The sequence below is a fragment of the Heliangelus exortis genome, chromosome 1 (genome assembly GCF_036169615.1).
Source record: "Heliangelus exortis chromosome 1, bHelExo1.hap1, whole genome shotgun sequence".
Taxonomy (NCBI): Eukaryota; Metazoa; Chordata; class Aves; order Apodiformes; family Trochilidae; genus Heliangelus; species Heliangelus exortis.
The window spans coordinates 173471018-173495805 of NC_092422.1; the positions used below are offsets into that span (position 1 = coordinate 173471018).

The window sequence follows — 24788 nt, forward strand, 5'->3', positions numbered from 1 at the left end:
ACTTACAACATCTAATCTCTTGTTTATATGTGTGCCTGATGATAGTCCTGAAAGCTGACTGCCATTCAGGGACACATTTTTTCCCTATCCACCAGCTGTTTTGTGCTGACTCTTTCTTTGCTTCTTATAACAGCCTGCCTTGAAGGGCAAGGACTTTGTTGAAGTGCTTCTTTGCTATAAAGCAATAAGGTTATAACTTAGGAAAAAAATCTTTCCTGTGAGGGTGGTGAGACACTGGAACAGGTTGACCAAGGAAGTTATGGCTGCCCCTTCCTTGGAAGTGTTCAAGGCCAGGTTGGAAGGGGCCTGGAAGCCCCTGGGGCCTGGAAGCAACCTGATCCAGTGGGAGTTGTCCCTGCCCATGCAGGGGCCATTGGAGCTAGATTATCTTTAAGGTCCCTTCCAAGCCTAACCGTTCCATTCTATAACTGCAAGACACATGGAACAGCAACTGAATGGTTGATAATGAAGTAAAATGTTCCATTGCTAAGGCAGTGACAATGATGTTCAATGGGGGTTCTGCCTGTAAGGCATAATGTGATCACTTTAAGTATCACAATCAGTATAAGAATCACATGCACCCATTGTAAAGCTTAATACAAACTGGAGGTGTTTCACAAGAGGAGCAGAAAATCTTATTGTAAGATTCAGACGGTGCTGGACACACATATTAAAAAAAGGACTTCATCTTTTAAAAAATACATTGATTTTAAATGTAATCTATTAGTAGTAATAACAAAGGAACTCCCTTTCTCCTGGGAGGTAGCCCAGGAGATAGCCTTGTAGGGTGCATCAGTTTAGAGGTGGATCCTCTGGTCTTCTTTTGGCTCTTCACCCTCCCCATCTCATGGATTTTTAGGTATCCTGTATTTTGCTGGTAAGATGATTTTCTTGACATACAGAAGTTGCTTCTGTGCACAAGCAAATTAGAACAGCTTCATGATTTCAAGATAATGAAACTGCTTCACTGGGAGATGCAGATGTATTGTTTCCTACTCTTTGTATTCTATACACTTAGCACTTCTCTCTTTAAAGACTTTTATAGTAATTTGTTTAAAGACATCCTGCAAAGGCTTGTGTGTGTGGCACATCTAGTACTCTGACTGTAATCTGTTTTTCCCTCAAGGGGTATGTTAAAGCTCTATACAGGACCAGATTGGCTAGAAGTGACACATTTCCATGTGTCACCAGTTACAGGTATACATGCACCACGCTAGATGATGCCACTCTTTGCCTTCCCTTGGGCAGGGGTGGCATCCCTGCTTGCAAGCCTGCACGCAGCATGCCTGAATAACACATTTGTAGGTGGCAGTCTTTTGTTGTCAGATAAGCTAGAGTTTCCTACAAGTGGTTGAAGCCTATGTCTGCAGGCTTATTTCCTGTAATTATATACATAATATTAAGCTTGTGCTGAGTTGTTTTACAAGATAAGCAAGGCATGGGATGTCAGTGAAATAAATGCAAGCAAAAGGACAGGAGGGCAGCAGGACAGGGAAGCGGGATCACATGAAGAAGGTAAAATTATACTGGAAGAAATACTGGCTGGAGAGATGGATACCTGTTAAATTTGACTTTATTCCACACAATCTCCTTCTTGAGCTTTCTGTGACACTGCCTTACGTGTTGAAGAAATCTAACTTTCTAAGTTGGATTTTGTTTTTGCATACCCAGATATTCTCCTTGAAGTAATTTCTGTTGTACAGGTTTGCTTTTAACTGAAAAATTCCTATTGTCTTTTAATACCCCAGAATGGTTTTGGCATTTCATTCTCTACAGTCTTGATACTTTATCTACTCTGTTTCTTTTTTGGTTTTGTTTTGAAAACATAAGTGGTCACTCAGAAAGCTATCTATTGTTTCATATAAAGCTACCGTTTAGGCTAGATTTATCTTTGCAATTTGATAATTTCTGCTAATATCCCTCTAGCTGATTTTCAGTCTTTTTCTTATTCCCCCGGGGACTCTTGTAGTATTTTTAATTTTTTTTCCTTCATAAGGAAATAGAAAATAAGCTTTCTGTTAAGTGCTGCTTTCAGATAAGCATTGGGTGGTCCCAGTGGACTGTTTAAATGCTTTATAACCTCATCCTTCACTGATGTGTATCCTGCAGTAGCAGCATTGCAACTGGGAAGGACAATTCCTTTTATCAGGGAAAGAAAAAATGCCATGTTTTTGCTGTTGCCAAGATTACTTATGTAAGGAGATATAAAAAGAGTTTCCCAAAGAGACAGGAAGCCACATTTTGCTGAACTTCACAGAACCCCACCCTGTACATCAGGGATGCTGAAGAATTAAAGTAATACATGGTTGAGAAGAGTACCAGTGACAATTTTAGGCCTGTCAAAAATAAAGGTGGTTTTAGAGCTGGTTATCTTGCATTTATCTTCCCATGCTATTTCACCTGCTACATAGGTGTGCTTCTCTTTAACTAGGACCTGATCTTAATATTCTGTTTACTTCTATCAGCAGAAAGCCTGAGACTACTGTTCATTTCCAAAGTTTAAATAGACTCAGTACTTGACTGGAAAATCTGCATCAGAATGACAGTTCTCAAAGTAAAGTGTTGGTCATCTGGAAGGGAACAGAATCAAGAAAAATCTGTTAAAATATTTCATTTTCTGCTTTCAAAGCAGTGTGAGAAAGAGCAAAAAACTCAGTACAAGTCTGACATGAACTAGATATTTCATTTTTGCAGTTTGGAAGAGGGGAATATGTCCTATATGTGCACCCAAAATGTATCAGCAGAAGTTATGAAACCTCAGTAAATCCATATGATCCATCTGCACTGACCTAGTTTTTGCAGTGACTTGCTGCACAGGGTTTTTTCACAACATGAGCCATTGAACCAACCTCCCATAGGAGCTCTCAGCTCTACTCTGCATTTTCCAGACAAAATGACCCAAGAAGAGGGTGTCTTGGAAGATGATTATTGAATACTATTTGTGTGTGGTCTGGGGAGGGTAACTGCATTTTTCTAGCAGAATAGAAGATAGGGCCCGATGCAGTTAACCGAATTAGATTACTTGTGGAAGAATTACTTCTTCTACTTTCTGGAAATTAACATTACATAATTATATTATGAACTCTCCTCCAACATTAAGAAGAGCTTAAGTTATATTAATGGGAAAGTAAATTAAAGAATTTGCAATGTTATTAAAATCTCAGTAAAATACAATTAGGCAAGGTTAAAAATAGTGTATTATGCTCTAGACATTTTTAGATTAAAGTAGTAAATATACTCCTTTATTCTAAAGCATTAGTTAGGGATTGTGAATATAGCAGGCACAGTGCTGATGGGAATAATGGATAAGAAACTTGCTGTCACCTACACTATACCTGTCATCATGAATGACACAAGATTTCTACCTGTGAAAGAAAGAATGGAAATCTTTGTAAAATGTTACTGACATTTATGTTACATTCTGCCCAGATATAAGTCATAATGCAAATTACAGAACCAGGAAAGCATCCTTCTGAATTGATTCCAAGTATTAAGCTGTCTAAAATATCTGTATGTGACATGACTATAAATCTGTCAGAGGAGCTGGGGCAGAAATTAAATTTTCTGTTGTAAGGGAAGAGGCTCTCTGTCCAGCTGGCTTCAGAGAGATTTTAGCTAGCTTATAACTTAGGATCCCTTGGGCAATTATAGGAAATCCTTGCCTATAGAAAAGTTCACAGCTCTTGGTGAATCCAAGACCTTAATTTTTGAAGCAGTGATGTATCTAAAAGGGCAAGATTTCTGTAAATAAACCTACCATCAAACACTGATTAAAATAAATGTGTGGTTCTCATTTTGGGGATTTACTGAAGACAGACAGACAGGAAGAAAATTGGCAGTCTGACCCAAGGTTGTCTTGTTTGCATGACCAAAATCAGATGACATTCATATATCAACATGATGATGACCATGACTTCCCATCTTGCAGAGGACTTGAGGTAGAAATTGTAATTGATGGGCATCCTTTCCAAAGCTACTGTCACAGTTGTGTTTCAGGGTGCTGAGATATATGCAATTACCCCAGTGTTTCCTTACATTTTAAATATATATTTGCTTCTGCATAGAAAATCTACCTGACAATTTCAGTCTAAATCTAAGAGGGGGGAGGAATGGCAATATATGAAATAGAATCACTTTGCAGAAGGAATGCAAAAGCAGTTTAGCAAGGCTGAAGCTGTAGAAAGGGTTTTCTATAATGCTACTAGAGAGGGCAATACAAATACTAAGTAGGGAATACAGATTAGAGAACACATGCTAATTATAAGGCCCAGATACTCCTCGATACAGCATCTGTGAATGTATCTCCCCAGGTATTAATGTATTTTGCTAAATAATTTCTGAAGAGTAAGAATTGACACTATTTTATAATTTACTCCTGTTTATAAAGGTAAAATTTTGGTAAAAGAAGGAATCCGGTTAATTAAATTATTTGGACTGAGGATCTTAGGGACCTGAATGTAGACTGAGGTCACATCTTCAAATGAGGGAATGAAATTTGTATCCTGCATAGCATGAGAAAAACAGGAAATTTGGAGACTGTAGGACTACTAGGATGAACAACATTCTCCAAAAGGAGAAATATTAGAAATATTAGAAATTACAGCCTCCACAGAATGGATTTGTTAACCAAAATAAGCTATATGTTGAAGGTCAAGAAGCAGGTAAAGAGAGGCTTTACAAAAACAAAGCTAGACTTGCAAATGTCCCAGATTCCGTATGACAACTCGATCTCAGTTTTCAGAAAAAAAGACAGTGTTTAATATGTGGAGCTGAAAGCAAAGCAGAAGGAAGAAATGGGGTTTGCAATATCTGAAGTGGAAATTATGTGCAAATCCCAACTTAGTTGTAAGTAGGCATGTAACTGAAGCTCCTAAGTTAGAATCATGATCTCCCTACATTTGCTGTGTAGCCCATGGAAAGACACATACCCTGTCAATCACAGAATCAGCCATATTGGAGGGACCTCTGAGACCATCAAGTCCAACCCTTGCTCCACTACCGCCGCAGTTACCAGACCATGGCACTGAGTGCCACATCCAGTCTCTTCTTAAAAACCTCCAGGGATGGAAAATTCACCACCTCCCTGGGCAGCACATTCCAATGCCTGATCACCTGCTCTGTAAAGAATTTTTTCTTAATATCTAATCCTCCCCTGGCAGAGTTTAAGTCCATGCCCTCTTGTCTTACTGGTAGCTACTTGGGAAAAGAGACTGACTCCCCCCCCTGGCTCCAACCTCCTTTCAGGGAGTTGTAGAGAGTGATGAGGTCTCCCCTGAGCCTCCTCTTCTCCAGACTGAACACCCCAAGCTCCCTCAGCCCTTCCTCACAGGACTTGTGCTGGATCCCTTCACAGCCTCCTTGCCCTTCTCTGGACCTGCTCCAGCACCTCAGTTTCCTTCCTGAACTGAGGGTATCAGAACTGGACTCAGAACTCAAGCTGTGGCCTCACAAGGGCTGAGTACAGGGGCAGAATCACTTCCCTGGACCTGCTGGCCACGCTGTTCCTGATACAGGCCAGGATGCCATTGGCCTTCTTGGCCACCTGGGCACACTGCTGGCTCAAGTTCAGCTTCCTGTCAATCCAGACTCCCAGGTCCCTTTCTGCCAATCTGTGCCCAGCCTGGAGCTCCCCATTGTGGCCATTGTGGTTGTTGTGGCCAAAATGCAGGACCCGGCACTTGGCCATGTTGAACCTCATCCCATTGGAATTGGCCAAACTCTCCAGTCTGTAACGACTCAGTCCATCTAACATCAGTCTTCAACTGAACATGATTAGGTTCTGCAGGTGAGCATTTCTGTTAAACATGTGAAGCTGGGCTGGAACAATGGTGGTCCTCATGTGCTCCATGTGGTCCAAATGGGACCGGACATTCCATCCTAGGGTTCAGGAAAAAATGGCTGAGAAGCTGGAGATCTGGTAATGGCCATTTCAAATGAACCCATTGAGCACTGGTGGTGACACATGATAGGATAAACAGCTGTCAGTATTGGTAGAGAAGGAGACATGGGAAGTCATTGATGCCACCATCAGTTTGTTATTCTGATGGCAGCAGTCTTTAGAGACTATTTTGAAGGTGTTGTCAAAGATGCAGTGCTTACAGAATGAATTCACTCAGGTTTGCTGATATTAGGGTTGCATCAGACTAACCTGATAAGTGTATTTGATGATTTTTTTTCCAGACAAAAGTAATGTAGTAGATCTCATTTGTCTTCAGGAAAGCACTGGCTGTGGCTCTGCTTCAGAGATTATATAAATGAAGGAGATCAGGATTATTGCAAGAACTGTAAACTAGTTAATGAGTTGGACAGAAAGGAAATGGCATTAAGCTGTAAGTATTAAGCTGTAGGGAGGCTACTCAACAAAGATTAGATTTGTGACTGAGCTCTTTTTAATCTTTTTATTTATTTATTTTTTAATGCTCTCAACAAAGGAAAAAATTATTAAGTCTGCCAAAGGCACAAAACTGGAAGGCAATGTTAGCATGAAGGAGGACGCTGTGAGCTGAAAGGTATTAGGTGACCTCAAATGGCTGATATAAAACAGATTTCAGTAGCCAAAGTGTAGGCCTGAATTTAGGGACTTAGAATAACCTCTGTTGTAAGTAAGGATCTCCTTGGTTAAAAATGGAAAAAAAGATGGAGGAAAGCTTGTATGACCACTGCTTGGTCAGTGTGAAGACAGAGCATATGATCCTGAGATGAATTAATCAAGATATTCCTATATAGAGATAGAAAATGTCGATATCTTTGTACAATGCCCTTGTGAATCATCCAAATTACTGTGGACATTCTGGTCAGACAGAAAGCTTAATTTGAACTGGGATGTTTGGAGGAGAACATATGTTAAGAAATAGGCTTAAACCTGGATTTTCTTTAGTCCTGGAGAATAAAAGGTGACTGGATCTATGATGGACCTCTATAAATCAATGTGGGAATCCGGAAAGGTAAAAGAACTATTTAGAATCTTAAATTAATTTACAATTAAGAAATGCATAGGATCAAAATAGTCCATGGACTTAAAAATGGACTTTCTGACCATCTGAGCAGTGAATTTCTAGGAAGAAGGTGAATTAGCTCCTTATTAATTGACCCTTGACCCATTTATGTGCCTATAAATAAATAAAAAAAATCCCTTCTGATCCCATGCTCTTCTGAAAAATTCATCAAGACACCTATTAGCAACTTCTTTCTGAAATTCAGGAACTATGGGACTTTATTATTTCATATAATATGTAATTACAGATATAAAACTAGTTATAACCCTGCTATTTTTCTTTGTTAGAAGGTATAGATAATTTCTCATAAATATCTAGATTTTAAAGACTTATGACTGTTCCTCTTTGCTTGATACAGCTGCTTTACTTCTTTAAATTTCATCCATTCTGCTGATCTTGGGAGCTAAATCATTATTTGAGGAACTTCAGTTTTTAGATTGTTCAGCCTTTTACAGGAGGAAGTAGAGGAAGACTCCAAGATCACTTTCTTGATCATACTTTGTTTTCATAAATACAGGTCATGTACAGTTTGTAAAATATGTTCTAGAAGGTACAAAGAGCTATCGTGTCCATGTGAAAATTAAGCAAGTGGAATGCCATATTTGACCAATGTCAGCAGTAAAAGAGCAATAGAATGTAAATCTCTAAAGAAGAAGTATCCTACCTTCAAAAATAATATCGTGGTATCAAACAGAAAAGAGATTTTCTATTCTGGCTAGGATTAGGAATAACTTGGTTTCATTTGTTTTCTTAGCTAAGTATTAGTTACAATTTGAATGCTCTTTGTTTTGATTCTTAGATGCGGTCTGTTGGACGTATATTTAAATTTATTGACATGCCAACAGAAGAGATGAAAAACGTTAAGCCACAGAAGAATAACCAGTTTTCAGATGCCCTTGTAATCGAAAACAGACATGCAAAGGAGAACTGGCCATCCGGGGGTCAAATGACTGTGGAAGATCTTACAGCCAAATACAGTGATGGAGGAGCTGCTGTGTTAGAAAACATTTCTTTTTCAATAAGTTCAGGGCAAAGGGTAAGGCACTTTTCTTTTTTTGGTGTGTTCGCTCTGACTTCTCTTAAGCTTAATTGCAGAAGTGTCATTATAAACCTATTGATTGACTAAGGAGTAGGTTGAGTTCAGCAGGGTTTTGTAAATGGAAATGTGAAATTGTTGTAAAAATAATCATCTAAAGCACCTGAATAACATAAAAATCTGTAGGATTATTGGCTTCACAAAAAAAAAAAAAAAAAAAAAAAAAAAAAAAAGGAGAAAATGGAAAATCTGTCTTAGTTATCCTAGAAATTCTGAGACTATTTACAACTTAGTGAAGCATGGTGAGAATGTTTCCTGACTCTGAGGAACTTAATATACCAGTAAAAAAAATGTATGCAGTAGTTCCCTAAGTTGTATTCCTGTGCCTGAAGACATCCACCTTCTCCTCCTGGGGAGAGGGAAGGCTGCTCTGCTGGTGAGCACAGGTGCTGGGGGCAGCCTGACCCAGGTGGAGCAGGGCACAAAAGAATACCAACCACTGTGCCAAGGGAAAGGCACTGCTGGCTCCCACAGCCAGAGGGTGGAGATGCTGTCTTGCCTGTTGAATGAGGGCTCTTTGCCACCCTGAATTATTGTATAGCAAACCACACAGCTCAGTTCTTCAGAAGTTTGACAGACCTCTAATTCATCTCCATGCCTGCTTGGGGCCACTTTCAAGAAAGAGGTTTAGTTTCTGGACAGCAATTAGGCATAGGCTTAACATTTTGCTTTAAGTTCATGCTTTAGCTAGGGCAGGCTAACAGACTGTCCTTGGTGGGATGGGAAGAAAGGCTTGCATGATCTAGCTGCAGCTGTGTGGACGGAGAGTTTTTAACTCATGTAACATGTTCAGTGACAGCTCCCTGGCCATGCCACAAGGCAGCTCTTCACTCCTAATTTGGATAACACAACCCTCTGCCAGGTTTGATAGATCTGTCTTGGTTTAGATGAACTGAATATTTCATCTACTGTTTGAGGGCACCAAAATTTTGAAATCATGGATCTCACTTCCTGTAGCATCCTGAAACCACTTTGAATTTGGAAGAGGGCACCTGTGGTTCCTGGAGTGTGGAGGTGTGGGTGCCACTGTGGTCTGGTGGCACGGTGTGGGCTGTGACCACTGCCTCAGGCCCAGATGAAACACTACAAATTCATGGTCTGATTGGCCCCATTTTGAACTATATGGAAATGCAGTAACTCCGTAGTGTGATGCAAGTCCATTCCCTAGTTATTTATTTTCTGCTGGATGGGATTTTGCTGAAGAGAGCTTCATACCAAAAGAAAGGGGAAAGGCACAAAGAGTTGTCCCTGTTATCTTGTACTAATCAGTACAAGATAATATATAAGCAAATTCCTGTTCTTCAGCTAAGGGTAGGCTAACAGATTTTTTTTCTTAGTTAATTATGACAGAACAGTCTGGCCTGCTGTTTCATTCAGCCCTTGCTGTAGACTTTTGTCACTCCCAAATGAACAACATCTACTATCCCATTAAGATCCATGTGGATTGTTCTGTATGGCTGAGATCTCAAAGTATGTATGCCCTAATCTGTGGTTAACATATGAACAGTTGCTAAGTGTTTGCCTGTATGATTTGCATTGCAGGTGGGCCTTTTAGGAAGAACTGGTTCAGGAAAAAGTACCTTACTTTTTGCATTTTTGCGACTGCTGAATACAGAAGGGGATATCCAGATTGATGGAGTCTCTTGGAGCACAGTCAGTGTGCAGCAATGGAGAAAGGCATTTGGAGTGATTCCTCAGGTAATGAGATTATTGTGCCTTCGTGTGCCTTTATTCTTGTTGGTTCTGTATCCATATGTGCATAGTTACTTTTAAGCTGGAGGCGAATTGTTTTATGCTGAGAAACAGAAAAAGCAAAGATTTCATGAAAAGGGGAGTGTTTGTGATAGATGGATGGATGCAAGGATTCACAGCAAACTACTTTTCAGGTTTCTATGCTACTCATACAAGATGTCTTCTAGAAATGGCACAGTGGTACAGCACAGTGTGTGGTACAGCACACTCAGCACACATAGACAGAAGTAGCCTGCTTATCCCTGTGCCTCTGAAATAGTTTGCACATTGATTCAAAATAAGATAGTGCCGCCTGAATTTAAAAAATACAATCAGTGGTGTTCTCAGGCACTGTTTTCTAAGTCCCACATCTCATACCATTGTAATATGTGTAACATTTGCCTGATTTCCTTGACAGGCCACTAGCAGAATTACTGCTTTTCTCATATTTCAATAGACCACTACCTGATCACTTTTTTAGCCATTGGTTCTCAATATTCTGTTCATGGTGCATGTATAAGGGAGCACTTCATGTTGTTCATGCTTGCAGCAGTCACAGAATCACAGAATCATTGAAGGTGAAAAGGACCTCTGAGATCATCAAGTCCAGCCCGTCACCTAACACCACCACACACATCAACATCCAGTCTCTCCTTAAGCACCTCCAGGGATGGTGACTCCACCACTTCCCTCACCAGTCTATTCCATTGTCCGATCACTCTCTCCATGAGGAAGTGTTTCCTAATATCCAACCTAAACCTCCCCTGGAGCAGTTTCAGGCCATGCCCTCTGTATTGTTGTTAGCTACCTGGGAGAAGAGCCCAGCCCCCACCTGACTGCAGCCTCCCTTCAGGTAGTTGTAGACAGTCATAAGGTCCCTCCTGAGTCTCCTCTTCTCCAGGCTAAACAACCCCAGCTTCCTCAGATGCTCCTCTTAAGACTTTCCCCCTAGTCCCTTCACCAGTGTCATTGTCCTCCTCTGGACCCACTCCAGCACCTCAGTGTCCTTCTTGAAGTGAGGAGCCCAGAACTGGACACAGTACTTGAGGTGAGGCCTCACCAATGCTGAGTACAGAGGGAGAATTACATCCCTGGACCTGCTGGCCACACTATTTCTCATACAAGCCAAGATGCCATTGTCCTTCTGGGCCACCTGGGCACACTGCTGGCTCATGTTCAATCGATTGTCACCCGGTACTCCCAGGTCCCTCTCTGCCATGCTGCTCTCCAGCCACTCCTTCCCTGCTCCGTAGCACTGTATGGGGTTATTGTGGCCAAAGTATAGGAAAAAGGAAGTGCCTCCTCACATGGGTTTAGGTACCATAGCACTCTCTAAGAACTGGAACAAGAAAAATAATCTAAGGACCTAGGGCATCTGGGTCCTTTGCCAGGGTCCTCCTCATTGGTCCAGTGTCCTATATTAGTTATGACTCCAGATTATCTGTAAAAAAAATTAACATTATTCGCTGCAAACAGTAACACTAAATAGTGATCGCTCACTGTAAAGGTAGGAATGAAAACTGATAGAACAAACTGTATAATTTTAATGCCATGTTTTATATTTTTGTTGTTGAAAGCTGTCAGTTCTTTCCAACAACAGTAATAAAAGAGTGACATATATTGGCCTTCTCTTCTTTGAAAGCTCCTGTTTGGAGGACAGGTGTGTTATACAGCTGTCCTCCAAAGTATGGCTGTGTAGGATGAAGGAAGCTTTTACCAGTATAAGCTGTCTCCATTGGAAAATTTTCCTATATAGTCAGGTGTAACTTTCTGTATTGAAAGGTGCTTCCTCATCTCTCCCATAGTCATCCTTTTGCTCTCAGCTCTTTGTTCCTTTGGGATACGGTTGCCCAGCAGGATTTCCAGCTTTCCATCTCCATCTGTTCTTGGGAATGTATAGACTGAGGAGCAAACAGAATGCTTTGTAACAAGTAGCCTCATTATTCCAGTGAAAAATATGATTAATAATTCTCATAGCTGAGTACTGACTGTAGAGTCACTGGTAGTAAAGAAAATATGATTCTGTAGCCATCAGCAGAAGGCAAGAGGCATGTATTACATAAGCAGTGTAACTTGCCCTTCTGCTAGTGAGGTGCATTGTTAGTTCAATATTAAAATTACACATTTAGCTCAGTTTGGAAGTCCCTGATACATGGATCGATGTAAAAAAAAATACCTGCCCTCCATTCTCTGGAAGGTCATGAGAGCTGCGAGCCTGTTTGCCTGCTTCACCTCACAGCTCCTGTCCCGAAGCCTTGCCAAAGAACTGCACATTACGCCTCAGAAGTTCCCACATTCAGAATGAAACAAAGTTTTCACCAGCGGTTTCCCAGCAGGAAAGAAAAATTGCATATGCCACCCTGCCTTTCCTGGCAGAACAAAGGGAGCCTTTTGTTCTTTGCCGTCCACCTATGGCTTCAGAATGGAAAAAAAAAAAAAAAAAAAAAAAAAAAGTTGCCTCTTCTGGGAGTCTGACAGCAGCACGTGAAGATTCGCCCTCTCCTGGAGCGGCTTCAATAGAAGTAGAATGGAGCTCCAACTGAGGCATGCTTTTTCATGAAAACTTTCCAATACTCTAATCGCCTTCCTTATCTGTAAATTTCCCAATTTAGAAGAAAAGAAGGGCTTTTCCTCTGTGATCCTCGGTGTTTTCCTAAGCAGGCATCACCGAGGAAATCACCGAGGAAAACACTGTGTGATCCTAACACCCCGCCGGCTGCTCCACGCCGGTGATGCTGGAACTGCTTGTGCTGTGTTCAGGGACTGTGCTGAGCTGGAGCAAAGGCAAAACCAGGTTTCTCTCGGTATCTCAGATCCGGCTGTCAGCACATTGCAGTGGTGTGAAGGGGTAAAATGTATAAAATATGTTTCCTGGAGCACCCACAAGGAAGTTCTTTCCTGTAGCTCCTCACATGCTGGTGCTGCCACAGTCTGACCACAGCGCTGCTCCTCCAGGATGTTTGTTATTCTCATGCAAAGCAATTAGTCCAGCGGTAGCAGGCTGCTTGAAGTATAATTGCAGTCATCATCCCTTCCTTCTGGGCAGCCCTTTCTGATGCTGCTTCTGCAAGTTTCCCCACCACATTTCCAAAGTGAGGACATGCAGCTGCATCTGGTTTCAACAACTGAAGCTCTTTCGCCTACAGGGCCTCATGCAGGTGACATCAAATAGAGTCAAATAGAGAAAATTATTCAGAAACTTGGCTTGAATGCAGAACAGGAGCCCTGCAGCCGATTTGCCATTAAAATAAATGTGGAGAAATCTGAGACCCATAAAATGCTGCTAGGTTTAAGGAACAGGAGGATTTCTGATGCCCTCTTGACCATTATTCCACAGCATCCTGGCAGATCTCACTCCATTTTCTACATATAAATACTCCATATAGAATTAAAATCAAGCTTATAATGGAAAATGGGATTCCTACAGTTTGTGGAACTGCCAATTGACACAAATTAAAAATAATCAAATAATTTTTGCATCTTTATTTTACTTAAGGAGTGAAATTTTGCAACTTTTATCACTGTAGTTCCAATTTTTCAGTAGCCATCTCACTTTGTTCTATTTCTCTGCCTGTCTGTCTCATACCCTTCCATGAGAAGGGTATGAGAAAGGTATGAGAAAGGACTGGTCACTTTCAGAGGCTGCAGGGGTGGCTGTTTTGCAGGGTGCCCTGGCACAGGCTGCACTGCTCCCCAGAGGTGCTCCCGTGAGTCAGCTGCTGGGTCAGCCTCCCCATACTGGGGCACACACATCTGCTGCACCAGGCCCATGCACAGACCACCCAGGGACATTAATTAACAACCCCAAGTTCTCATCTTGGGCAGTATGGGGATTGCTTTCTGCATCATGGGCTCTTTTGCCAGGAATGCAGCACTTGTGTCTGCCACTAAGCTCTATGAGAGGCAGAGATTGTGGCACCCTCAGGAGAGAATGATACAGAGCTGGCCCCAAAAACTTGCAGAAGGTTTACAGTGCTCTCATGTTCTTACTCCTGTCTGGAAATATTGTTAGCGTAGAGTCCCTAAAGGACACTTATGAAAACTAAACCTCTCAACTCTTCACCTAATACTAGAGCATTCACATAGCTCTAGTTACTCTTAACTTCGTGCTTGTGCTGGTTCCAGTTAACCTTGCACTTGCTGTCCAGCCCTGGGGTGTATGGGAACAAGGGTCCCTGGGTCTGGCTGAGGAGCTGCACAGGGGTTATCTTGCTTTGCAACAGCAGCTACTCACAGCCAGGGTACTCTCACTCTGTAGCAGCTTCTTATCAACTGTTCTTTAGTCTTTACTCTTCTGTATGTGTTTGCTTAGGTACTCCAGGGTCTTTGTTCTCCACCTAACACTTAAATCAGTTAGGAAGCTTGTTGTCACAAGCTAGGTCTATTCCACACCATAACCAATGCTCAGAGACTGGAGCCATGGAGGGGGATTAATGACCTTGAGAGGAGATGATTGATTTACAATGTTTGGGGTGGTCAGAGCATAAACATGACCATATTTATATTCTCAAGTGTTTTGCTTGTGGATGAATGTCAGGTCTGAGAAACTTTGTTGTCATGATTATCCTGGGTGAATTCAAACAAGTGACCGATAAGGGTCTCCTCAGACATCCATTCCCCCTTTCCACATGCTCCTAATTTCTGCTTCCTCCATATTTACAAGCAACACTAAGATTCATGGGCTCCACTTTTGGCTTTGTTTCACTTTAGACTTCTAGCTTTACGAATTTTGTTGGTTTTTTTCGGTTTCGTTTTAAGTGGCCTCTAAACTTCCCATGTGACTAGCATGTTATTTACTCAAGTAAACCCTATATGGTTTCTAGTGAGCTGGGAGGAAGGAGGTGTTGAAATGGAGAGATAAGTACCAGAATTCAGGACAATGAAATATTTACCTTGTGGGAAAAAAAAAATTCTCTTGGGAATGGCTTGCTTTTAGTGCCCTGCTTCTTGAAAGCAGTTATTAGGAATAACAGCAGTTTCTGAAGAAAGTAGTACCCTTTATTTCTCTGCTTGCTGCACTTCAGCAGGAATGTTATTCAGCCCTATCATCTTTAAAACTGGTTTGTTCAGTTAACTATTCTTTACCACTGAAAAATGAAAATACCTGTTCCATTAGTTATATGTATGTTGCTCAGAGTGGGAACAAACCCACATCTCACACTCTTTCTGCAGTGTTATTATTTCCACCACACCCACTGGGTAGGAATCTAATCCTGCTGCAAAGATATTGCCCCACTCACACCTCCTGATCAGTGCAGGGCATGGGAAAAGGACTGTGCTGTACTTACTGAAACACTCACTGCTATTAACAACTGTGGTTATAAAGGAAGGAGTCTACCCTTTCCCTGAGCCTCTACCAGAAGTATTTCTATCTCTGTGTGTGGTGCAGCCTCCACTGCAGCTCGCTCAGGGTGTTGCTGGTGGGGAAGGGATCATCACACTTAAATCCACCCCACTGACTGCAGAGCACCACGTGCAGCTGCTTTTCTCCTCTGGTCTCTTGAATCAGGTAATTCCTTCTCTCTTGCACCAAATAATTTATTGGCAATGGTTTACATCTCTTACTAAAGAAAATTAATTAAAGTAATTTATTTTCCTATGTCACGTTTAAACTTTCAATTAATCATAATTAAATGATTAATGTTAATGTGGGTATAAATCACTGTAAAATCTGATGAAAGAATGCCAAGCTCCCAGATTAAGTCAGATGCAAATTGTGGTAGACTGACTAAACTCTGGGAAAGTAGTTGGGAAGTATACCCTTTCTGGTACAGGGAGTCTTTCATTGCCTCCAGTACCATTTGACTACCAAGACTCCAGTAAATTATTTGGCTGTGAATCGCTGATGTTTCAACACATTTTCTCTAAATAAATATTTTCTTTAGGAAGACAAAAGAGAATAAAATAATTGTCTCGAATCTTTCCTCTTGGTATTTGTTCCGTATGTACAAGGAAAGAGCAAGCAAATGGTAGTATTTCTCAACAAGGCACTTAAATTCTTTGAGAGCAAGTTCTCACTGCTAGAAGCAGTAGGTGTACCTCGCAGCACAGAAAGCAAGAGCTTGGTTTTATCTTGTTAAAAAAGTTGTGCAACCTCAGTGTCCCTTGAAGAACGACATTCTCACCAGAATCTGACACACCCACCTAAAGTAAAAAGAGATTAAACAAATATTTAATTTTTTCTGGGTCTTTGTTTTTTGAGCTGTGAAACATGTATCCAAGGGATGTTCACTTAAACCTGCTTGCCTAAACTGATGAGGAAAGCAGAACTGAGCAGTAACCTTCAGAACAAGAAGGATGCACTCTTGGTGCCCAGATATGTGCATCCTCTTCATCGTGTGAGCTGGAAGGAAGGACCCAGGAGGAAGGGGGCACAAGCTCTGGCATCCATCAGGGAGGCCTTGTACATCAGCAACCAGGTTGCTGCTGCTGCAGTTGTGAATCAGGCTGTTCTGCATCACATCTCAGTGATGTGACAGTGAGAGAGAGAGGAAAAACCTCTCTTTTGAGATAGGACTGGGATGTGATGTGATGTCAGGTAAGAGAATGGTGTTGTTTACATGTTTGGCTACAGTTGATTAGAAAAAGAGAAATTCATAGCTGAGAAACATCTTAAGACAATGTCCTTGAATTACTGACAAATATCCAACAGACTTTTTTCTCTCAAAACAAAACTGCCAAAACACAAACTTTGGTTTAGTAATTTTTTTTTTTTTAAGGCTTATTAAAAAATGGAAATGCAGGAAATATTTTATTCTGAAAACTGCTGAAATTTCCTGTTTTTCAGAGAAGTTTGGCTAAGTTTTTATTAGGAGAATTGCAAAAAAAATGAACATAAGGATTTTTAAAATTGTTGTTTTAGAGCAATGTTTTAAAAACTTTTAATAAACTGAAATAAACTCCACCTGGAAAGTGTAGAGGGCTATTCTTTCCTCTCTGTGTTTTACTATTTACTATCCTTTACAGAATGTTTCAGGGTTTCTATCTACCTGTGCCTAAATATATTTATTTTTTTCTTGTAGAAGGTATTCATATTTTCTGGAACTTTTCGGATGAATTTGGATCCTTATGGGCAGTGGAAAGATGAAGAAATATGGAAAGTTGCAGAGGAGGTAAAACTGTTCAATGTTATTTGTGTCCCTCTGGTGAGGTGGTGACTGCAGAGTGCAGTGTTGGTCAAATGATTGTCATGTGTTACATGTGTATAGAGTGTTGGGAATAAAAGTGCTGAGGGAAGGCAATGCTGTGTTATAAACATGTTTCCTTGTTACCTAATAAGAAAGTGCCTTTGTCAGAGTTCTTTAAAAAAAGAAAAAAGAAAAAAACTTCTCTACAGCTTAGTCTGGGTTACTCAGGTAGTGCTTTAGTATATATGAGGTTTTATATTTGCCTCTGCTGGATGACCCTGTGAGAAAAAAAGTGGAGGAAGCTGATGCAGCAAAATGTTCTGTAATCTTTTCTTTTTTAATTGTTTCCCAAATATATGAAATCTCTGAAAGGCATTTTTCTACCAAAATGTACAAAGGTGTCTAGGAAACATTTTGGAGGCCAGGAAAACAGAGAAAAACATCTGTGGCCTGTCCTAGAAATAAGGCGGGTATTACTGTGATAGGAAATATTTATATTCAGGTTAGAAAAAGCTTTCCTCAAAATATTTTATAGTTATTGTGATTCTCAGGCCAGCATAAAAGCAGCTGAGAAGGAGTGCTCTCTGACACCACATGCAGGCTTACCTACTGCTTCTTTCATGGGCAGCTGCCTCCCCCATGAAAAATAAGAATCACGGAATATTAGATTTTATGAACAGGAAAGTTTACTTCTAGCTTTATGCTGAGGTTTTGGCAATGTTTTTTTTTTTTTTTTTTTTCAAGATTAGGGCCCAGATTTGTAGAGTTGTGTTGCTGTGTTGAACTGAACCCTGTGCATTACAGTTGTCAGGTGCCACCTATTGGTTCTGACAGTGCTTAATGGGTTGCATAGGTGCCTCGAGAAAAGGCAGAGAGTTAGAGGAGGGAAAGGGCTGCAGTCTAGAAAGGAGATTTCTCTTTCTGAGGTAGACATGACCTAATTACCACAGACTCAACAATGAACTGGTGCCATTTTCCGTGTTCATAGCAAGTCTCAAGTATCAGAAAATACTTACAAGTGTGGGACTTCATCCAAAAGCTTCCTCCTTTCTCATCCAGAAGGTTAACTCTGTGCGCTCTCTCTCTTGTGGGTTTATCTCATTTCTTCCCTATGTTAGGGAAAGAGGAAAGTAGACACTTCATATTAGTAGTTCACTGTCAAATAAAAACATTGTGACATTTTTCATTAAATGATGTGACAGCAGCTTTTCAGACTGTCCTAGAAGAGGCAAGAGGGTGCTCAGTGCTGTACTCCACTCTGAGGCTGAGCTAAAAATGGAGTGTGGATTAACACCCCCTTTCCTGGAAAAGACAAATTTGACTTGATTGTTTTGATTGTGTGTGAGAATTGAGACTGGGATTTTACAGACCTAAACTTCATTTACAGTGACAATTAAAAAAAAAAAAAGTATTTATCATTAAGAAATATGGCAAATCTATATGTGATGTAGAGTTTTTTGTTGTGCAGGTGAGAGAGGAAAAAAAATAGAAAAGAGAACTGTATTACTTTTTAGTCAGAGTGATTGGATTGTTTACAAAGCTCATGGTCTTGTAATCTGGCTTTTTAGCAGCAGGGAGGCTGTGTAACTTTGGGAGCATGGCACAAAGTTAACTGTCAGCTTCTCCCTGACCTGCATTAGCTGCAGAGGATGTAGAGGATCCTGCTGAGATAAGCACCAGATTTTTTGTTCCTTGGAATCAGCAGCAGAGAGCAAGGTGTTGTCTGAACACAGCAGATGTTTCACTTTTTATTGCCCCCATATCTCAGCACCTGAATCTGACTGAGACAACTTTTGAGGCTGTTCTTGCAATCAGTTGTCTGGACCTTACAGGTACATGGAGAGACCTGGTGCTTTTTTAAGAAGAAAGTGCATTTTCAGCCATTAGATGCAAAATTTAATTAAAGGACACAATGTGTGTTCTAAAGAGGAGTAAGGAACAAAGCACTGGCTTTCATTTGTTTATGAAGAAAATAATGAACTCCTCAGAAACTCAACAGATGTAACCAAACGCCTCTGCTTAAATATGGTTTCCTTGAAAAATGGAAACACAAAAGAGGAACTGCAATATTTTTTTTTCCCCGGGGATGCAAATTAATTGCAGGTCAGTAATATTATAAAACCCAAGAGGGCCTCTTCATAAACCCCTCAAGTTGCATCACATTTTTTGAGCAATGCAACTCACATATGATTCATAGTTCTTATATTTTACAAATATTTATCTGTAAATGCTACTAATAAGCCCAAGGAGCAGGGTTGGTTTGGACCTGTGGAAGGTGCAAAGGTGTACAAAATCTATCTCCCAGTGAGAGTGGAAAGGAGCAGTGGAAGAAACTATCAGAAGACAGTTCCTGGGCTGGATTCCAGTTTCTGGTGTAAGGGAAGCAGCTTCACTTGGCACAGGCACCTCCTTAAATGTTTTGTCACAAGTGCCAGAGGGAAGCCTGTGATGCCAGTAGTGTGAACAAAGTGCCTAAGACCTTTGGGGCAACAGAAAGAGCAGATGAGAACACTCTCACAGCCAAAGAGACAACTGCTGTGATGACCTGGGTTATCTTCTCTGTTGCTGTAATGTAGTATGTGAATTTTGGTCATTTCTTTTTACTCTCCTAGCAACCAAAGAGGCCTGTTTCCTTTAAAAAATCACTTTCCTTAACATTTCCAATGATGCACATCACTGCTGAATAAAAAGTTTCAAATATATTGCTTTCTCAAGCCTATAACTCAAAATGTCTTGGTCAGAATGCCAAAACTCATTGTTTGTGACAAACAAATGAAGCATTAACTCTCAGCTTCCCAACATAAATCCTAGCATGTTGCAAGAGTCACATATTTCAGTGTTTTTCACATCACCTGGATACTGGTTTTCAGTTTTCATAGGACAAATTCCACTTTACATCCATTTTTCTTTTCACTGTCAGAACTGAAAGGCAAGGAAAAGAAAGGCATTGGTTGCCATACCCGCAGTCAGCAGCAGCCATATCTCACTGATTTTTCCTGTCCTTTTTCTTTCTGGCAGGTTGGGCTGAAGTCTGTAATTGAGCAGTTTCCAGGCCAGCTTGATTTTGTCCTTGTGGATGGAGGCTGTGTCCTCAGTCACGGTCACAAACAGCTGATGTGCCTTGCCCGCTCAGTTCTCAGCAAAGCTAAAATCTTGCTGCTCGATGAACCAAGTGCTCACCTGGACCCTGTGTACGTTCTGATCATTTGTTTTATCTTCTAATACAAAATAAGAAAATCAGTGAGGCAGCAGCATGCAAAATAACTTGTCTGGTCCATTACTAAGCCTGACTTCAGTTATGTGTGTTATTAACTCTGCATGGGGGATCAGGGGAAGCCTGCTTAGAACCTGAGCTTTGTGACACCCACTTTGACAGCAGAAATGCAGCGTGCTGAGACACTGCAGGGGGATGGTGTCCATGCACGTGAGCTTTACATCACACAGCTAGGCTGTAACTAGCTGTAACATCAATAAAGTTATGAGCTGTGCTGCCATGTGCACTGCAGTCCCAACACTTTGCTGTGCTTGTTTGCCTTTCAGAACTTCTCAAGTGATCAGGAAGACTCTGAAGCACGCGTTTGCCAACTGTACAGTGATACTCTCTGAACACAGGCTTGAGGCCATGCTGGAGTGCCAGAGATTTTTGGTGAGTGTTTCTCATAGCCTCACCTATTGTTGTTTCATTACATTTGATGAATGTGCAAAACACTGCAAGCAGAACTGATGAAGTTGGCTGGATCAATCAGGGTCATTCAAGGCAGCTGAGCAACCTGGTCACCTGCAGAAGATGGGCAGGCTCCTGTGGGTAATTTCACATGAGCTGCTGTAGATTCCTGTGTTCAGATGAGCTGGGTCACATGGAAGGTCCCAGGTACCTTATATTGTCGATTGGCTCAGAGCTCTAGAAAAATCCCAGCATCTCACAGAGCTTTAGCATTTCAAGTATAGAAACAGCTGCACTCGCTCTTAAGCAGTGGGAGGCTCCGTGGGGCAAAGGAGTTTTCTGAGAAAACATCTGATGGTCAGAGTCGTTGTTTTCTTGAATATTCCTTTCTTGTTCAATCAAGATGGCAAAGTAGTGAAGTCTTGGGTTATTTCCTTTGTTAAATAAAAACGGTTAGTAAAGGAAATAAAGGGGAAGTTCTGCAACTGTTCTTAAAAATTAGGTTCCTTCCTCTGTATTTTCTTGACTGTTTCAAAAGAGACGACCTTTGTTATATTAGTAGAGTGAAACATCTTTTTCCAGGTGTGTTTGATTTGGGTGTATTAGCACAGCAGGAGGGATACAGTATGAAGCTGAAGCGATCAATTCATCAGGCAGGTTGTGGGTTCTTCTGGACGTGCTGCTCCTCGGTGCGTGCTGGAGCTCATTCAGCCCTCCTGCCCTCGGCTGTGGCCTCAGAGCCCCCCGGCAGGCAGCCTCCCTCTGCCCAGAGCGGGTTTCCCACCCTCCCAACAACATTTGAGCAACAGAGCTGCTAAAAATTCTTTCTTGTCAGACCTATGCCCTCACCCGAGAAGTGCTGGCATTGCAGGGCAGAGGAGCCTGATTTTTCCCATCTGCTGCCTGACACAGGCAAGCTGGCACAGCCCTACAGGGCAAACCTGTTGTCTCCCTCAAACACAGCCCAGCAGCGCTTCCTTGTTTGGGCAGAGGAAAGCAAAGAGGGCACCTTGCTGGCAGCCTTCTCCCTCTGCTTGCCATGCAGCCCTCCTGCCTGCAGTGAACGCCTTCTTAACCTAACAATTCAGCAGTGCCAGGGGAATGCCACCCAACCTGGAGACTTCAGGGAACCAGCTTAGAGGTAAAAGTCAGTCATGTTGCAAGGAGAAACCAGCAAACCCAGCAGCGCTTTGTGTAACCTGAGCTATAGGCACCTTTTCCAGATATTCAAATGTTAATAACTTCGGTTTTTTAATGGCTGCAATTAGAACTGCAAACGCTAATCTGGGATTTTCCTGTTAGATCTCTCTTGCATCTTTGTTTCTCTTTTCTGCTCTGGCTGCTGTGTTGGTTGAATTCTGCCAGCACCGCTGTCGCTCATGTGAAGTGTTTCCTCAGGTAATCGAGGACAATAAATTGAGGCAGTATGAATCCATTCAGAAGCTGCTGAACGAGAAGAGCTCCTTCAGGCAAGCCATCAGCCATGCTGATCGCCTGAGGCTGCTCCCAGTACACCACAGACACTCCAGCAAACGCAAACCCCACCCCCAAATCACTGCCCTGCAGGAGGAGACGGAGGAAGAAGTGCAGGAGACGAGGCTGTGAGGCACGGTGACGGCCCCCTCTTTGTGGAGTGACTTAGCAGGAGTGCCCCATGATGGAAAGCCCAGTACTTCTGAACCTGTGGGAGTCATGCAGAGATTGAACCTTGCAGGAGGTGTTCACTCCAGTGACTACACGTGCATTTGGGAATTACTTCCCTTCCATGGTTAGTTGTGTGCAAGTTAGTACGTTCTTTGAAGTTTTGTCACTTGAAGTGGTAAAACTGGACTTCCTTTGAAAAGCTGCTCTGATTTGGTACAGACGAGATGGGCAAGCAGAAGTAACCTGCCTAGCCTGACATAATTGTTTCAGAAAACTTTTAGAAAAAAGTTTTCTCACTCCTTGCTGGGTGAGAGGTCCAGGCAGCAGGAAGAATGTGAGACAAATAATCAAACCTGGGTGGAAAATAGAAAAATCAGAATGTAAAAAGCTTATTTGGATTCACTTCTGCAAACAAATTAAGGGACTGTAATAACGAGGCGCACTGAAAATTTCCTCCTCTTTGTTTTTCATGCAGCAACTGTAATTTCAGCTTTCATAGCAGGTGAGAATGAAGGTGGAAATGTAGGTGAGAATGAAGGAAGAGAGGATATTGACTTGCAAGCCAGTCAACATCTGTCATGTCTCCGCAATCAGGGACAATTGGCATTTCCTCCTAAATCCTAGCAGATGCTCCACCCAATGTGAACACACTACCAGCCCGTGGGATGGGATGAGTGCAGGCAGACACCAGGATTTAGGATCTAGTGAGAGGTAGGACTCTTGGCAGTATAGCTGAAACAGTCTGCATAGGTCTGGCACCTTTATATGCTTTTTACTCTGGTAAAAAACAAAAGACCAAAAAAACCCCTCTCTGAAGTAGAGTTTAATAATGAAATTAACTTTTGTACTCCTCTGGTTTGCAGTTTTATGATGAAACTGAACTTTCTCTAGGATATTTTATTTATTTTAATATTGTTGCAGACATTTACTAAGGAAATTATGTATTTTAAGAGTGATTATGTTCTATAAAGACAAATATATTTGTACAAAAAGTTTTATATTTGGATTGTTGGGAGTTTTTTTGCTACTATTCTTTGATGTCAGATTACGATAGATCTGTTCAAAACGAGGGCAGCCCCAGAGGTAGGCCAGGTACTGTCCAATGCTGGTTTGTGCACGAAAGTATTCTAGTGATACTGATATTTTCGATATTTTCTTTTCTTTAAATAATAAAAGAATAAAAAAAGAGAGACTGCCTGTATGACACATTTCAACACCCCCGCCCTTCAGTGCAGCCACCACAGACCCGTTCTGCTGCTTCCAATTCAGTCCTTGCTGCATATCAAAACATACCCATCGTTTTATTGTGTTATTTATTTATTTCAAAATGTTATTTATTATGAAACCGATGGATGGAACCCTCAGGCCGAACCGGGTCAGGCGGCACTAGGTGGTGCTGCGGGGCTCCGGAGCAGCCGCTCACCCTGCTTCTCCCCCTCCCCCTTGCTCCCTCTGGTTCTGTTCCACAATTCATCTTTGCTGTCTCTCATCGGAGATTTCCTCTGAAAATGTTTTTTGCTCCGATTTTACGGTTTTTCCCACCTGCTTCTTCATACTGTACTTTTATCTTTGTCTTCTGGCACGTACCTGGGCCTCTTTCCTTTCTGCCTTCATGACCATCTTGCTTTGCCAAATTCTCTCCACAAAGCAGCTCCTCTTCCTCACAGAGGAACCCCCGAGTCTCGATTTTGCCACTCAGCCACTGTTTCTCTGCCACTGAGCTCTGCTTGCTTCAGCCTTTACAACAAATGAAAACAACTGTGTATTGAGAGAGCAGCAGCAGCTTGGCCCTCTTTTTGCCCCAGATGGTTCCCCTCAGGTGGTTCTCACACAGACAGCTCTGCTGGTACCACGCCTGTGGCCACCACTGCCTGGGAGGCTGAGGCCAAGGCCAAGCCCGAGGAGGAATGCCAAGGATCACTCTGGTTCAGGATGTTACTCAAAGGAGCAGACCTACCATGTGGGACAGTTTGTTATCTAAATAAACAAGGTCATATGGAGAGGTCAGCAAGAAAAGGACTACGGCGTCATTGGAATCAGTGGGCACTTCAGAGCTGGCACAGTTGGTAGTGTCAGTGCTGGGGGAGGTTGTTGTGAAAGGGAGTTGGGAAGTGAGGAGTTTCACTTAGTGGACAGGGGGATGTTTCAAGAAAGGAAAAGGTAAATAGAGCTGGAGCAGATGGTAGAGGGACTGTATGTATGTGGAGCTGCTGACACTGTCAGACGGGAGCACTTGGAAGGAAAAAGTAAAATCAGTGAATTGGCCGCTTTCTGCCCTGTGGCACAACGCTCATCCAGGCAGCTTCTGCCATCAGTACCCCAGCACCCCCATCCTGCAGACACTGCTGGCTCTGCCCTCCAAAGGCAAGTGGGGAAAGGCAGAACCTGCTATTTCTTCCTGTCCCCAAATACTGCTTAAACTACCTTGGAGCTCAGTGGCTGAACAGGCACCAGGCTCCAAGAGGAGCAGGAGAGCATCTGCTGGGCAGCAAAGGTTGAGCAGTGCGTTACCTGCTAGAATGAGCCTTCTT

General features: G+C 41.9%; 1 protein-coding gene across 3 annotated transcripts in view; it reads left to right on the forward strand.

Moving 5' to 3' along the window:
• The window catches only part of CFTR (CF transmembrane conductance regulator), an 83737-nt gene extending 60482 nt beyond the window's left edge, over positions 1-23255 (forward strand). Inside the window, exons 22-27 of one of the 3 annotated variants that reach the window (XM_071733707.1) lie at positions 7795-8031; positions 9634-9789; positions 16845-16934; positions 19968-20140; positions 20490-20595; positions 22012-23255. In XM_071733707.1, the coding sequence (XP_071589808.1) occupies positions 7795-8031; positions 9634-9789; positions 16845-16934; positions 19968-20140; positions 20490-20595; positions 22012-22218 (969 nt within the window). In that variant the 3' untranslated portion in view covers positions 22219-23255. The remainder of the gene's footprint in view (positions 1-7794; positions 8032-9633; positions 9790-16844; positions 16935-19967; positions 20141-20489; positions 20596-22011) is intronic. The other 2 variants (XM_071733708.1, XM_071733709.1) reach the window with 2 other exon arrangements.
• The last annotated feature ends 1533 nt before the right edge of the window (positions 23256-24788 follow it).